At 41.4% G+C, this 14,444-nt stretch overlaps 1 protein-coding gene across 1 annotated transcript; it reads left to right on the top strand.

Annotated features, from left to right (window-relative positions):
• The first annotated feature begins 425 nt into the window (after window positions 1-425).
• LOC130037498 (neuropilin-2-like) lies at window positions 426-13,325 on the top strand. The gene is given in 4 exon segments (XM_056129338.1): window positions 426-462; window positions 11,826-12,002; window positions 12,005-12,610; window positions 12,613-13,325. Coding segments are annotated over 4 exon segments (1,533 nt in total).
• The last annotated feature ends 1,119 nt before the right edge of the window (window positions 13,326-14,444 follow it).

Consider the following 14,444-nt stretch of genomic DNA (forward strand, 5'->3'; position numbering starts at 1 on the left):
TTAATATCAAAAAACCCAAAAGAGCAGGCCTAATTCTATCTATAGGATATGATAGAGTATAAACTTTTGGTTTATTTCCCACTGATTTTTGAGTTAGAACTCCATTGGAGATTTGAGTAAATCACAAAAGTATTCAAACTTTCCAATATTGACCTTTAAAAAGTAGAAGAAATGAAATAATTGCTTCTATATACTGTTTAATATAAAATGGAATGGGATACTATAACATCAAAATATATCAAGAGCTCAGAAGGTATCATGCTTATCCTCAAGTATTATTCAGATCCATCAGGATCAAAACTTAACTAATTAGTTCCATGTCAGGAGAAAATCCAGAGAAGCTCAACATCAAAATCTGCCTAGCTGGAGCATAAAACACTGGAATTTAGTTGCCTAAGCTGTAAACTCTGATGATTTCTTAACTGATGGATTTTGTTGAATCTGATGACCAGGTGAAAAAGAGTAAGTGAGAAACTGCTAGGGGAAGGAAAGTTGAAAAAGAATCTCCATATTTTTCAAATTTCCCGTTACAAATTCCACCAGATTCTCTAGGTGAGGAAAGAAACATTTCCTTATACCTTAGACAAAAGTTCAGAATACCATTATGGAACCTATATAAGATTCTTCACAACAAAGGCCATCTGTCCAAGAAAGAACTTAATTAAATTGTAGATTTAAACTTTATCCCAACTGGTGGGAAGAAACTACTCTCCACTCCAGCTCCAATGTCCTTCATTATAGAAAAGTATAAAATGCATATTAGTTTCTCCTTACTTTAGACATATCAATGGTAGGCAGATACAAATGATAGGCAGTATTTTAAAATATATTTAGAATTTACAAGACTCTTTTATATGAAACTTAGTGATAATTAATATATTTAAATATTATTTAATTAATTAAATTACTAGATTGATATATTATTAAACGTATTGTTAAGTGTACATTTCATAATAAGCATGTTTATTATAACATAACAAAGTATAATCCCATAGCATTATAAAGTATAATATGGTAGTAGCAAACAAACTTGTATCATGGGACCACAAGATTTTTTATGCACTATGTTGTAGCCTTGAGGATCTACTCACAAATTCATGGGAGACCCTGATGGTCCCCATAATCCAAACTGCTCTATGTTCCCAGAATCTAGTAATGAACCACCTTGCTCACTAGGACAGCTATCTTGGGAAATGATCCCTAGCTATGCCCTGAGCACAACCCTGGATTTCCATGTCACCCCTCATAGAAAGGTGTAATATTATCTGTTGAAATTAGTTCAATATGAATACATAATACAAGACTATAAGATAAAGAAATTATCTTTTCTCTATTATTTGATTATTTGCCTAAGTGATACAAAGTTAACCAAATATGCTTTTCCCAGATGGAAAGAATTTTAAAAATATGTGTACTTACTTAAGGTTATCCATGACGTGTCTTTGGGTCTCTTCAATAGCCATGTCCACCTGCCCACATACCAAATTCCGCAGGATGGATATGCCGTTCCCAATGTTCTCCCTTCCGAAATCTAACACGCCATTTCATAGGTAAATAAGTGAACAACACCTGGCCCAGACAAGGTCAGACCTGAATACCTGAAGAACCTGCCATCAGTACTCATCAATACACAGGCTTGGCTCTTCACACGCTACCTGTCTGAATGCATGTCGTCCCAATGGAAAACCAGCAGGACTGTGCTACTGTACAAGAAGGGAGACATCCACAACATTGGCAACTATCGCCCGATCTGCCTATTGTCTGTCATCTACAAGTTGTTCACTTGAGTCATCCTAAATAGGATTGGCAGAACACTAGATGAAGGACAACCATGAGAGCAAGCCGGGTTCCGCAAAGGATTCAGCACCATCGACCATATCCACATGATAACCAAGCTCATTGAGGTTTCTTGGGAGTTCAAGATGCCGCTCTTCGAGCACACATAAGTAACCTAACCTCACAGCTTAAGAGCTTGGAGAAGGACCAAAAAAAGGAGCACAACCCGAACAGGAGAAAGGAAATAATAAAACTCAGAGCAGAGATTAACGAGATGGAAACCCAAAAAACAATCCGAAAGATCAATGAAACCAAGAGCTGGTTCTTTGAGAAAATTAACAAGATCGATAAGCCTCTAGCAAAACTCACAAAGAAAGGGAGAGAGAAAACCCTAATAAACCGAATCAGAAATGAAAAGGGGGTCATTACAACAGAAACCACAGAAATTCAGAGGATCCTCAGGGAGTACTTTGAGAAGCTTTATGCCACGGAACATCAAAACCTCGAGGAAATGGATAAATTCCTAGACTCCTACAGGCTCCCAAGGCTGAACCAAGAAGACCTGGAATACCTGAACAGACCTATCACCATCAAGGAAATTGAAATGGTAATAAAAAGTCTCCCCAAGCACAAAAGTCCTCGCCCGGATGGATTCACTAGTGAATTCTTCCAAATCTTTAAAGCGGACCTACTCCCAATGCTCTTTAAGCTTTTCCACGAAATTGAAATATCAAAAACACTTCCAAACAGTTTCTACGAAGCAAATATCACACTGATACCAAAAGCAGACAGAGATACTACAAAGAAAGAGAATTACAGGCCGATATCCCTGATGAACACAGATGCAAAGATCCTCAACAAACTACTAGCAAATAGAATCCAACTACTCATCAAAAAGATCATACACCATGACCAAGTAGGATTCATCCCAGGGATGCAAGGATGGTTCAACATTCGGAAATCAATCAACATAATCCACCATATCAACAAAAGAAAAGATAAAAAGCATATGATCATATCAATAGATGCAGAGAAAGCATTTGATAAGATCCAGCACCCCTTTATGATGAAAACCCTAGCCAAAATGGGTATAGAGGGGACCTTCCTCAACATAATTAAAGCCATCTACCACAAGCCTACAGCAAGCATCATCCTCAATGGGGAAAAACTGAGAGCCTTCCCTCTAAGATCAGGGACGAGACAGGGATGCCCACTCTCTCCACTGCTGTTCAATATAGTACTGGAAGTACTTGCAATAGCGATTAGGCAGGAAAAAGATATTAAGGGCATTCAGGTAGGAAAGGAAGAAATCAAGCTCTCACTATTCGCAGATGATATGATACTCTACTTAGAGAACCCAATAACTTCCACCAAAAAACTCTTAGAAACAATAGACTCGTATAGTAAAGTTGCAGGTTATAAAATCAATACCCAAAAGTCCATGGCTTTCCTATACGCAAACAGTGAGAGAGAAGAAAGCAACATGAAAAAAACAATCCCATTCACAATTGTGCCCCAGAAAATCAAGTACCTAGGAATCAGCTTAACTAAGGAAGTAAAGGACCTGTACAAAGAAAACTACAAAACGCTACTTCAGGAAATAAAAGAGGACATGGGGAAATGGAAAGATATCCCCTGCTCATGGGTCGGGAGACTTAACATTGTCAAAATGGCAATACTACCGAAAACATTGTATAAATTCAATGCAATCCCTATAAGGATACCCATGACATTCTTCAAAGAAATGGAGCAAACACTCTTGAAATTTATATGGAACAATAAGCCCCCACGAATAGCTAAAGCAATTCTTGGGAAAAAGAAAATGGGAGGAATCAACCTCCCGAACTTCAAACTGTACTACAAAGCAGTAATAATTAAAACAGCATGGTACTGGACCAAAGGCAGAACTGCAGACCAATGGAACAGGGTTGAATACACTGACATCTCTCCTCAATCATATGCTCATCTAATCTTTGATAAAGGTGCAAATAATGTGAAGTGGAGTAAGGAAAGCCTCTTTAATAAATTGTGTTGGCATCACTGGACGGCTACATGCAAAAAAATAGGCTCAGAACTCTGCCTAACACCATGTACAAAAGTAAGATCAAAATGGATTAAAGACCTCAACATCAGACCCGAAACCATAAGGTACATTGAAGATAAAGTTGGCAAAACCCTCCATGACATTGAAGCTAATGGTATCTTCAAAGATGCCACGCCACTGGCCGAGCAAGTGAAAACAGAGATATATAAATGGGACTATCTTAAACTAAGAAGCTTCTGCACCTCCAAAGAAACAGTGACCAAAGTACAAAGACAGTCTACAGAATGGGAAAGGATATTCACCGAATACACATCTGACAAGGGGTTGATATCCAGGATATACAAAATACTGGTTAAACTCCACAAGAAGAAAACATCCAACCCCATCCAAAAATGGGGCAATGAAATGAACAGAAACTTTCTCAAAGAAGAAATCCGAATGGCAAAAAAGCACATGAGAAAATGCTCTACATCATTAATCATCAGAGAGATGCAGATCAAAACCACAATGAGATACCATCTCACACCTCAGAGACTGGCCCACATTCAAAAGAACAAAAGCAACCGATGCTGGCGTGGATGTGGCGAGAAAGGGACACTCCTTCACTGTTGGTGGGAATGTCCACTGGTTCAGCCCTTCTGGAAAACAGTATGGACGATTCTCAAAAAATTAGAAATTGAGCTCCCATTTGACCCAGCAATACCACTCCTGGGAATATATCCCAGAGAGGCAAAAATGTATAGTCGAAGTGACATCTGCACTTGTTTGTTCATTGCAGCACTCTTTACAATAGCCAGAAACTGGAAGAAACCTGAATGCCCAAGAACAGATGACTGGTTAAAGAAACTTTGGTACATCTACACAATGGAGTACTATGTAGCTCTTAGAAAAGATGAAGTCATGAAATTTACATACAAGTGGTACAATATGGAAAGTATCATGCTAAGCGAAATGAGTCAGAAAGAGAGGGATAGACATAGAAGGATTGCATTCATCTGGGGGATATAAAGTAACAAAGTATGAGATTAATACCCAAGAATAGCTGAGATCAGCACCAGGAGGATTACTCCATAACTTAGAGGCCAGCCGGGTATCCTAGAGGAAATGGCTATTCAGATAGAGAAGGGAGCACCAAATAAAGGATGTTTGGAGGATCCTCCCAGGAGGGGAGATGCATGTCGAAAGTAGACTATGGACTGAACATGTTTGCCACTCAATGCCTCTTTTGCAGACCACAACACCCAAAAGGAGAGAGAGAACACAGGGGATTGCCCTGCCACAGAGACGGGGGGATGGGGGGATGGGGGTGGGAGGGATATTATCCATGGTGGTGGAAAATGGGCACTGGTGGAGGGATGGGTATCTGATCATTGTATAATTGAAACCAAAGCACAAAAAATTGTAAATCTACAACTTTAAAAAAAATAAAATAAAATAAAGGGGAAAAAAAAAAAGCTAATTTGAAAAGAAAAAAAAAAAGATGCCGCTCTTTTTAATGTTCATTGATTTAAAGAAGGCCTTTGATTCTGTTGAGACAGAAGCGGTCATTGAAGCCCTAGCCAATCAGGACATTCAAGCCCAATACATCAAGATCCTCCGTGAGCTGCATTGCGGATTCACTACCAGGATCTCACCATTCTACAGGGAGGTGATCATTGACGTCAAGAGAGGGGTTCAGCAGTGTGATACCATTTCACCGAAACTCTTCAGTGCCACCCTCGAGAATGTCACGTGATGACTGGAATGGGAAGGAATGCGAGTAAAGATAGATGGTCGGCAACTACACCACCTCCGCTTCTCTGATGACATCATTCTAATAACACCAAACATCAGCCAAGCTGCACAAATGCTGGCAGACTTTGACCATGAGTGTGGAAAGGTCACACTACAGCTGAATCTCATGAATTCAATGTTTATGAGAAATGGTCCCATTCCTGACGTTCCATTCATTCTCAACGGGATGAACATGTCTGAATGCAGCAGTTATGTGTACCTAGGTCGAGAAGTCAACATAACAAATGACCTGGCACCTGAGTTGCGCAGGAGGAAGAGAGCGGCTTGGAATGCCTTCAAGAACATCGAAGAAATAGCTAAGAGGATGAAGAACCTCTGGCTCCGGGCACATCTCTTAGATTCCACTGTTCTTCCTGCATTAGCATATGCCTCAGAGACCTGGTCCCTACAAAATCAGGATGAGAACATCATTCAGGTATCCCAAAGAGGAATCAAAAGGGCTATGCTTGGAGCATCACGCTTCACCCAAATGAGGGAAAGAATCTGGAGTTCCGACCTCCATCGATGATCAAGAATCAGGGACGCTGTCTTGTTTGCCAAGGAGTGGAAAATCAGATAGGCTGGACACATAATGAGATTTAGAGATGACCACTGGACTAGAGCCATTACCGAATGGATTCCACAGGATGTCAAAGGATCGCGTAACTACCCACCTATGAGATGGTCAGACTTCTTCATCAAGACCCTGAATGATCAGTTTAAGGCTCTTCATATTCCTAGAACAAGCAGACGCCATTTGGCTACATTAGCATGCAACATGGATGAATGGAGACATTACTGGCACCCGCTCGAGCAAATCAATGATTAATGGGATGTTAAGTGATTAAGTGATCAAGTGTACTTACAGGAATAAATTATAGGTATACTTAAAGAAATAAAGGTGAACATCATGTAAAACTTCATCATACAGAACTATCTACTCTCAATATTTAGTGAAAATCTTTATTAGTATGTGTAGATTAAAAGATGCACATATGTGTGAGCATAAAATAATACACAGTATCACATTTACTATAAATAAATTCAATAATATATCACTGAGAACTGAAATATAATGGATAAAACAATTTTAACTCTTCTATCTATTAAAAGCCCACTAAAGCATCAAGGCATGAATAAAGTGGCCCTAAGCTTCGAGTTGAAAAAAAAGAAACAGAGTACATAAGAAAAGACAGGACACATTCAAACACTGGAATTCAAAATATAAGTATATAAGGACATAAATCTTAAATATTCTGGTAATTTTAAATGAAACTTTACACCAAAAAAGACCCTAGTAAAATATATCACTCAAAATTCATATAACAAAGACTAGCTATTACAAAATCTCAGAATCTACCCCAAGATAAAGGATAAAAAAAGTATGAAATTTTCCAAAACATTAAAACCTAAATTTATGAAGCAGTGATTCAAAGTAAGGGTAAATATTTTAGTCCCTAGAATGACATATTCAATTCGATCTTTCATTTAAGAATGATATTAAAAACTTATTAAACTTTCATGCTCATATTATCCTGAAGTTAATATAGAACTAATCTACCAAAACATGAAAATCAAGACACACACAACTGAGAGACTTTCTGTAGTTTTTTTTTTTTAAACAAAGAGATATTCTGAAAGAAGAGTTGTAGGAGAAGTCTAGAGAGCAGGTAAAACAGATGAGATTTATCAACATCAAATACAAAAGGAAGTGTTGAAAGATAAAAGAACGTTAGTATTTGTTCAATGATACATAACATTTATACTGGAATTTAATTAGTACAATGATTTAAAGCAAACTATGACATACTGAGAAAGCAGAAATACAAATATAATCAGTGTTTGTGTGGAGTGAACAGTCTCAAAGTAAATTCTCGTTGCACTAGGAAAATAAAAGATAATATGTGAACCTAAAAAATGATTATCTTTCAGAACTATGGAAACATAGCTAAGCAATAGAAGACTTCTCACATGTGTGACATCAGACTTAATTCCTGGCACCAGATTGGCCCTTTGTACTACCAGGTTTATCACCAATCCTCACCACATACCCAGCACCAGTAGATATGGCCCCTTATAATAAAAGATTAAATAAAGGTCTGAAAGATATTAAAGAGGTTAATGTACTTGTACACGTCAGGTCCTGGTTAGATCTCAGTACCACATATAATCTCTTGAGCACTGTTCAAGAATAATACTTGTTCACAGAACTAATCCCTTGGCACTATGACCCCCCCAAGCAGAAACTAAAAGATAAAATGAAATAAAAAACATTGTTAAAATCTACACATGGGCTGGAATGATATAGGAGTGCACTTGCCTTACACATAGCTGACCTAGTTTGATCCCCATAATTCATATGATACCCTGAGCCCACCAAGAGACCCCTGAATACAGAGCCAAAAGTAAGCCCTGAGTGTGGCCCTAACCCCCAAAAGCAAACTAAAAAAAAACAGACAAAAAACAAAAAAAATTGTATTTTTTCTTAATTTTTCCTGTTAATTTAAAACATAATATAGCTTTAAATAAAGTATTGAATTTTGTAGTATTCAGATTTTTCTGTTTCAGTGTTGAAAGATGTTGCTCTTTTAATAATAATATAAGCAAGGGATTACATACACTACAATTTTTTCCTGCTGATAATGTTCTTCCTTAGTTTGACATATGATATTGTTCCTTTAAAAATAAGAATAATTTATAAAATTAAATTTTATTTTCTACCCACATACTCAAAGCATATTTACGCTTATTTTATTTTAAATGAATTAATTATGTTATATTTAGTTCAATGAATTACTAACCCTACTAATTTTTTAACCATCTCTAATAATGTTTGAGTCCTTTTTCTTTATTTCTTTTTATTGTGCTGATTTACTGGTTTAAAATTTTTTTAAGTAAAACTCACTTAATCACTTAATCACTTAACTTCCCATTAGTCGTCGATTTGCTCAAGCGGGCGCCAGTAACGTCTCCATTTGTCCCTGTAGCATGCTAGTGTAGCCCAATGGCATCTGTTCGCTTTGGGAACATGAAGAGCCTCAAACTGATCGTTCATGATCTTGATGAAGAAGTCTGACCATCTGGTAGGTGGGTGGCCACGCAGTCTTTTGACATCCTGTGGAATCCAGTCGGTAACAGCTCTAGTCCAGTGGTCATCTTTAAATCTCATTACGTGACCAGCCCATCTGATTTTTGACCCCTTGGCAAATGAGACAGCGTCCCTGATTCTTGATCGTTGATGGAGGTCGAAACTCCGGATTCTTTCTCTCATTTGAGTGAAACATGATATTCCAAGCATAGCTCTTTCAATTCCTCTTTGGGAGATCCGAATAGCATTCTCATCCTGTTTAGGTAGGGTCCAGGTCTCTGAGGCATATGTTAATGCAGGAAGAACAGTGGAATCAAAGAGATGTGCCTGGAGCCAGAGGTTCTTCGTCCTCTTAGCTATTTCTTTGACGTCCTTGAAGGCGTTCAAAGCTGCTCTCTTCTTCCTGCGCAGCTCAGGTGCCAGGTCATTTGTCATGTTGACTTCTCAACCTAGGTACACATAGCTGTTGCATTCAGAGATGGTCGTTCCGTTGAGAGCGAATGGGGCATCAGGAACGAGGCTGTTACTCATAAACATTGTCTTCGTAAGATTCAACTGTAGTCCTACCTTTCCACACTCACGGTCAAAGTTGGCCAGCATTTGTGCCGCTTGGCTGATGTTTGGTGTTATTAAAACAATGTCATCAGCGAAGCAGAGGTGGTGTAGTTGCCGACCATCTATCTTCACTCCCATTCCTTCTCACTCCAGTCGTCGCATGATGTTCTCGAGCATGGCACTGAAGAGTTTCGGTGAAATGGTATCACCCTGCCGAACCCCTCTCATGACATCAATGATTACTTCTTTGTAGAATGGTGAGATCCTGGTAGTGAATCCGCAACACAGCTCACAGAGGATCCTGATGTATTGGGCTTGAATGCCCTGACTGGCTAGGGCTTCAATGACCGCTTCTGTCTCAACAGAATCAAAGGCCTTCTTTAAATCAATGAACGTTAAACAGAGCGACATCTTAAACTCCCGAGAAACCTCAATGAGCTTGGCTATCGTGTGGATATGGTCGATGGTGCTGAATCCTTTGCGGAACCCGGCTTGCTCGCATGGTTGTCCTACATCTAGTATTCTGCCAATCCTATTTAGGATGACTCCAGTGAACAACTTGTAGATGACAGACAATAGTCAGATAGGGTGATAGTTGCCAATGTCATGGATGTCTCCCTTCTTGAACAGTAGTACGGTCCTGCTGGTTTTCCATTGGGATGGAACCTTGCATTCAGACAGGTAGCATGTGAAGAGCCAGTGTATTGATGAGTACTGACGGCAGGTTCTTCAGGTGTTCAGGTCTGACCTTGTCTGGGCCGGGTGCTGTTTGTTTCTTTACCGACGAAATGGCGTGTGGGATTTCAGAAGGGAGAACGTTGGGAACGACATATCCATCCTGTGGAATTTGGTATGTCAGCAAGTGGACATGGCTATCGAAGAGATTTCAGTAGAAGTCATGGATAATCTTCTCCATTGCCATTGCCATTCTGGTGGTTGTGATGGATCCATCAGGACGTCGGAGGGCAGTCATCTTGGTCTTATAGTTGGCAAAGGACAGGCGGGCATTACGAATACTTTTCCTGGCTTCTACCACATCTACCAGCACTTCTGCTCTTCTCTCTTTGAGATCTTCCTTGATTGCATCTCTGCACTGCTTTGCGAGCTCGGACGTTAGCTTGCGGTTGCCTGAGGCATGCGCCAAACCACGCTGGCGAATAAGCTCAAGAGTTTTAGAAGACAGGAGTTTTTTTTTGTGGCTATCTCTCTCTTGGCGTTCTTCGCACACTCATGGAGGTGCTGAACCAGTTGATCGTATTCCTCATAAATGGTGTCAACAATGGCATCTTCCCATGTTGCCGCAATAGTGCCAAAGAGCTCCCAGTTGGTGGTCGTTCTGGGAGTTCTCTTTTTAAACTTTGCAGCCCTTTCTCCCCGCTCTGTGAAGTAGAATTTTGCACAAAGGAGGCAGATGGTCCGATCCTGTTCGGAATTTTGGGACAACAGCAACATCGGTCAGGCAAAACCATCGATTGAATATGATGTGGTCTATTTCGTTGTGGAATCGCCCACTGGGAGACTCCCATGTCCAACATTTAGATTCTGCCTTCTGGAACTGTGAGTTACCATGGATGGTCTTGGTCGACATAATGAACTCAGACAGTCTCTCACCCTGTTCGTTCCATTATAGGCCATGGGTCCCTATGTGAAGTTCTTCAGCTGATCTTCTCGGTCCTATCTTGGCATTAAAATCGCCCACAATGATCTTGTAGAAGGTGTGATCTTCTTTATAGAACTTCTCCAGCTCCATGTAGAACTTCTTGATTTCTCTTTCATCATAATGAAATGTTGGTGCATAGACAACAAAGATCAATGCTCATGGCCAAGTTTGTGTTGACAAGGACACCGATGCCTCCGACACCTCTTTTATCGCATGTTCCGAGGAACAATTCTTCTCCAGTGTCGAAAATGGCATGGTGAGATTCGTGCCTTCTTGTCTTGGTCATATCAATGATGTCGTACTTGGTCATTCACACTTGCACCATCAGGTCCTCGATGGATGCATCTGATGCTAGCGTACGTGCATTGAAAATACAGACGATCATTTTTGTCTTCCTTCGTTGTGGCAGCCTAGTTCGGCCTTGAGATTTTATCAGCCTCTCCTTTCTCATCCTTCTCAGTGCTGCCATATTGGTGAAGCCTTCACCAATATGAGATCAGTTGTAGTTACTGGTTTTGGCATATCGAATACACAACGGATAGCTTGCCAGGCTCTTCCATGCGGGCAGAATACTCTCGGTAGCTTGCCAGTCTTTCCGAGAGGGATAGAGGCTTTTGGAGCGACCTCTAATCACCCTCGTAGGTGTTACCATATTTGAATCCTATCAAATATGGTACGACAATTCCGGAAGATGGGTATTTAGTGTCTTATGGTGTGTAGGGTGGGGCTTCTGATTAGAATCCCTTTGTCACCTGTGGTTGGTGGAAGCAAGCAGAGAATCTGTGTCCCTGGGTCCGCCGAGCCTGGAGTCCAAGGTCTCAGAGAGTTCCGCTTATCTTGTTCTGTGGGTCTTCAGTTGTGCGTGAGTCTCGGCCGGAGCTGCCACGCAGGTCCAGAAAGTGTCCTGGAGTGTGGCGGCGGCTGGGTAGTGGATGTAGTGTTCATAGTGTCTGGCTATATCACCTCCCCAGGGTACCCCCAGGATTACCCATCCCATCAGAACTGCGAGTGGATCATCTATGCTCCTGAACTCAACCAGAAGATCATCCTCAATTTCAACCCTCACTTCGAAATTGAAAAGCATGACTGCAAATACGACTTCATTGAGATCGGAATGGGGACAGTGAGTCCGCAGATCTACTGGGAAAGCACTGTGGGAACATTGCTCCGGCCACCATCATCTCCTCGGGCTCTGTGCTCTACATCAAGTTCACATCCGACTACGCCCGGCAGGGGGCCGACTTCTCCCTGCGCTATGAGATCTTCAAGACAGGCTCTGAAGATTGCTCCAAAAACTTTACAAGTCCCAATGGGACCATTGAGTCCCCCGGGTTTCCTGAAAAGTATCCACACAACTTGGACTGCACTTTTACTATTCTAGCCAAACCCAAGATGGAGATCATTCTGCAGTTTTTGACCTGTGACCTAGAGTATAACCCCTTGCAGATGGGAGAGGGAGACTGCAAGTATGATTGGCTGGACATCTGGGATGGAATCCCGCACGTCGGCTCCCTGATCGGCAAGTACTGTGGAGCCCAGATCCCCTCTGAGCTACGTTCATCCACCGGGATCCTCTCTCTGACCTTCCACACAGACATGGCAGTGGCCAAGGGCTTCTCTGCACGCTACTACCTGGTGCACCAGGAGCCTCTGGAGAGTTTTCAGTGCAATGCCCCTCTAGGAATGGAGTCTGGCCGGATTGCTAATGAGCAGATCATGCCTCGTCCACCTACCTGGATGGGAGGTGGACCCCTCAACAAGGCCAACTCCATGGTGATGACGATGGCTGGACCCCCAACTTGGACTCCAACAAAGAGTATCTCCAGGTGGATCTCCACTTTCTCACATTGCTCACAGCCATTGCAACAATGGGAGCCATTTCCAGGGAAACTCAGAAAGGCTACTTTGTCAAATCCTACAAGCTGGAAGTCAGCACCAACGGGGAAGACTGGATGGTGTACCGACATGGCAAAAACCACCGGATATTCCAAGCCAACACTGATGCCACGGAAGTGGTGATAAACAAGCTGCATTCACCGCTGCTGACAAGGTTCGTCAGGCTCCGCCCCCAGACCTGGCACACGGGCATCGCCCTCCGCCTGGAGCTCTACGGCTGCCTTGTCACAGACGCGCACTGCTGCAACATGCTGGGCATGCTCTCAGGCCTCATTGCGGACTCCCAGATCTCCGCCTCTTCTACTCGCGAATACCTTTGGAGCCCCAGCGTCGCCCGCCTAGTCAGCAGCCGCTGGGGCTGGTTCCCAGGCATCCCACAAGCCAAGCCAGGCGAGGAGTGGCTGCAGGTTGACCTGGGAGCGCCCAAGACTGTGAAAGGGGTCATCATCCAGGGCACCCGTGGGGGAAACAAAGTAAAACTCAACTATATAATATACCCCTTCCATTTTGTGCTTGCTAGTTTTTGCAACTGAGGCAAAACTTCATTGGATACAAAAGTTTTGTTGCCTTTTATTTAATAGATTATTCTTGGGAAACCACGCTTCTCTGTGATGTCTGTATAAGTATATACCAAATTATGTGGTATCATAATGTTGTTATTTCTATTATTTTTCCATTCATATAATTTTTAACTCTCTCCAATACACATATACAATGTGATTTTAAGTTTTCCATGTCTTTTTCTTGTTATTGTCTTGTTGGGTGTTGTTAGGATGCAGATCGTGATCTTCCTTTAATGACAAAGAGACTCCAGAGACTGCCAACAGCAAGCAAGTTTTATTGTAAGACTGGCTAGCTAGGGTCAAGCCCCCTACACAGACACGCAGGTCAGATAGGTGAGGCAAGACCCCGAACTTCTTCAAAGGGGATCTTATATAGGCCTTCGCTGGCCATTACACCAAAGCCTGCGCATTTCATAGCCAATAGATTTGTAACAACATATACTTTCTTGACCAATCCATTTGAAAGTACATCACTCCTTAGCCTATGGATTCAAAGATCAGCATTTACATACATAGGCATTGTGACTAGTGGGCATCTGGTAACTCGGACATTTGGTTATCACCTGGCTCCCTTTGATTTGGTTGAAGCCCATAAAGGAAAAAGTTCCTAACAGAGGTAAGGGATCAGGAAGGGCCAACAAATGGTTTCCGAATTTACATCCCAGCAGGGAAGAGTCAACAAATGGTTTCAGAATTTACATCCCAATAAGGAAGGGCTTCACAGCTAAGGCTCGACTAGGGAGGGGGCAGGAAAGGGAGAGTTACTAATTAGTAGAGTTTTAACTCTGGAATCTCCCTTACAGGTATGATGTGGCTTTCATCTTCAGTTAACTTTTTCTCTTTTATTCCTAATCTGATCACCTTTGTTTCATTATCTTAGTTTAATTTATCAATATCAATTCTTGATATCGCATTTCAGAGAATATTTGTTTTCATTGTTTTTCCCAGATGTGTAAAAAATGTCAGACTCACTTGTTTTCTTACATATTTGTGTTTGTATGTTTGGGGGTAACACTCATCCAGGTGCTCAGGGGTTACTCCTGGCTCTCCTCTCAGGGATAACACCTGATGTGTTCCAGGGACCGTATG

The sequence above is a fragment of the Sorex fumeus genome, unplaced genomic scaffold, assembly GCF_029834395.1.
Source record: "Sorex fumeus unplaced genomic scaffold, SorFum_2.1 ptg000072l, whole genome shotgun sequence".
Classification (NCBI taxonomy): domain Eukaryota; kingdom Metazoa; phylum Chordata; class Mammalia; order Eulipotyphla; family Soricidae; genus Sorex; species Sorex fumeus.